This window comes from Eimeria necatrix, genomic scaffold, assembly GCF_000499385.1.
Source record: "Eimeria necatrix Houghton genomic scaffold, Enh_scaff126, whole genome shotgun sequence".
NCBI classification, from domain to species: Eukaryota; Apicomplexa; class Conoidasida; order Eucoccidiorida; family Eimeriidae; genus Eimeria; species Eimeria necatrix.
In genome coordinates this window covers 1-2,996 of record NW_013652025.1, presented here as the reverse complement: position 1 = coordinate 2,996, position 2,996 = coordinate 1, and the positions used below count along the sequence as shown (strand labels likewise).

Below are 2,996 nucleotides of genomic sequence, written 5' to 3'. Positions count from 1 at the left end.
AGGCACATCTTTCTGCGCTACCTTCATGTCGCAAATATAAACACAGCTACGTCGGATTTTGCTAGGGAAACAGTGTAGTCAACGGGCCCAGTGCTAAAGAACAAAGAATCACGAGCTTCTTCCTGCAAAAGAACATAACTGTTCCTACTCATCAGTTGCAAGAATGAAGGGCGCCTATACTTCATGGCGCCGTCCAGTTGTTCGTGTCTCCCTGAAACACTCTATCCTAAGCGGTACGCTGTGAGCTACGAGCAGTTTACGCGAAATTCTATGTTCTATTCATTTCGAACGATAAATAGAAGCATAGGAAAGACGGCTTACTGGCTACAGAATATTACCGCGGAGTATTCCGGGGGAGACCGGATAGTTGTTCAGACTTCCTCGCTGATACGTGGACTGTTCCGTCATCTTTAACTTTGAAGCTGTTTGCAGCAAGTAAGCTTCTTCTGGATAAGTAACCCTGCTATTTCGATACTGAAGAAAACATACCGGGGGGATTTTTTCAACAATCGCCGTGAAAAGGCATAATGGGTAACCTTGCTATTTCGATACTAAAAAAGCATCCCGGGGGGATTTTTTCAACAATCGCTGTGAAAAGGCATAATGGTTTTACGGCGTTCGGCAAAGACCGTATAGACTTTTGACTCACGTTTATGATTTTAAGATTTAGGGTTTTGGGTTGGGTCTTTGGCTATAGAGTGCAGGCTTCGGAGGTCTACAGCGTACAGTTCCGGGTTTATTGCTTACGGAGTACGGTTTAGAGTTTACAGTTTGTTGTCTACGAAATATAGTTTAGAGTTAAAGTTTATGGTTTACGGTTTAGCGTTAGGGTTTAGGGTTTATGGTTTCGGGTTTTAGGATTCAGGGCTTAGGGTCTAGGGTTTAGGGTTAACGGTTAAGGTTTCAGGGTTTAGGATTTAGGATTTGCGTTGGGTGTAGTACTGGCGCACGGCGCTGCGGCATACGTCGAGCTGCGGCCACGAGGCGGTGGCGCGGCTGCTGCTGGACAAGGGGGCCAGTCTTAACCAGAAAGACGTGTGGGGTTTTGCTGTACTGCACGAAGCAGCCGTGCACGGCCAGCAGCAAGCCGTGAAATTCCTCATCGTAGCTGCTGCTACTGCTGCTGCTGCTGCTGCTGATGATGATGATGATGTTGATGATGCCGCGGCTGCTGCGCCAGGTCGTCTGGGTCCTGCTGCTGCCGCTGATGATGATGGTGATGATGATATTCATGATGCTCGAGCGGCTGTAGCTGCTGCTGCTGGTGTTGATGATGATGCTCGTGCTGCTGCTGCTGCTGGTGCTGTTGTTGGTGATGATGATGATGATGATATTAGGGCTGCTGCTGCTGTGATCGCTGGCGCCAATATTCGGGCTCCTGATGCTGCTGCTAGTTTTATTGCTGCTTTTCCTGTTCACCTGCTGATGACAGTGCTGCTGCTGCCGCTGATGCTGCTGCGCTGAGTTGCGTGAAGCTTGATTGCACATGTGACAGTTTGCTCAGTGACTGAAAGCGACATGGCAAGCCCTAAACCCTAAACCCTAACGCTTTCGGCTTCCAACACCGCAGTAATCATGCGGCTACGACTGTCATTTAGCTGTTTATTGCAATATAAAACAATATTTTGTTTTTGTGTTACTTTGCTTCTTCGCCACAATGCTTCTTAAAACCTTAATGCCAATGTCTGTGCTGGGGCCTAGGGTTTTGGGTTTAAAAGCGGAAACACTAAATCCTAAACCCTAAACTCTAAACGCACAACGGCGCGCCATCTTCTTCGCCGTTTGATTCGGATATATAGCAAAACAGGACTCAGGAAAAACGTTCGCTGCTGAACTTCTTTACCTCAAGAGGATTCACTTCTGCGCATCTGGGGTTTAGGTTTTAGGGCTTAGGGTTTAGGGTTTAGGGGGATACAAATTTTGCCGAAAACTGGCTAGGCCTAGGGAATATGGGCTTGCAGAATGTTGAACAGAAGCATGCAGCCTTGCATCCCAACTACTCAAAACTGGATCCTAAAACCTAAACCCTAGACCGTAAACCTTAACTGTAGTTGCTGAAGCCAATCAACCAGTACGGAGACAGAGGAGTGCAGCGCCTGATTTGCTTTGTGAATATTAAGCCCATGTTTATTTCATTTTATGTGAAAATGAAATAAATATGGGCTTAATATTCACAGTTCAATGTTTGTTCAATGTTTACTACTTGGTTTCATCTGCTGGCAGGGAGGCTTAGGCAGCTCTGCACCCACCGCATTCAATGTATTTTGCGACGGAAAAACACTTTTACAATTAAAAAATTAAAACTTGTTGTTTTCCTTTACAAAGAGCGTGTTTTGGAGATGCAAAGGCATCGTAGATGACGAGCCGATGGCTGCATCAAGTGGTGAGCGCTGCTGCCGTTCCTGTCTCCAACTTTCAGGCTTCCGCTGTATATTTAAAAGTAAAAACCGTTTAGTTTTATTCACATTTTGGATAAAGCAATTTATTTCAATTAGAGACTCTCAACGATGCACTTTTCCTTCGGATCTGCAGAATTGAGTGGCTGCGGTGTCGCGCCATCGGCTCCCTTCCTGTCCTGCAGTACCCCGATTCGGATCTTTGCGCAAATTGTCTCTAAGATGTGCAATTAAACGTTAAATACATTCAAGTTAAATACGGCAAATTGGAAATATTTCAGCAGCCTTGTGTGGAGGGCTCGCAGCGCTGCCGCTGTGCTGCGAAGAGCAGTGTCGCGCTTCAGTAACTTTGGTGTCTGTTGTATGTGCCATGTTCGCGAGCCAGAAATAATGAAAAGAGTAAATTTACTCAATTTTTCATTTACTTGCTTTTGAAATTTACAGATACGGGGCAAGGGGATTAAGCTGCTTCGAAGACGGAACAACCGGTCATACAGACATTGTAGTGCCGGGCACTACAATTGACCTTCGTCACTACCCCCGAGTCTTACTAATGCGAAAAGCATGGATAATATCGAATATCTTAGGCCATAAGGCACC

The 2,996-nt window shown here is 45.9% G+C and overlaps 1 protein-coding gene across 1 annotated transcript; it reads right to left on the bottom strand.

Moving 5' to 3' along the window:
- Window positions 1-903: 903 nt before the first annotated feature.
- Window positions 904-1,488, bottom strand: ENH_00008970 (hypothetical protein; the record flags this gene model as incomplete). Its single annotated transcript, XM_013578690.1, has 1 exon — window positions 904-1,488. One exon carries the CDS (start codon window positions 1,486-1,488, stop codon window positions 904-906), a length of 585 nt encoding a protein of 194 aa, XP_013434144.1.
- Between the last annotated feature and the right edge of the window lie 1,508 nt (window positions 1,489-2,996).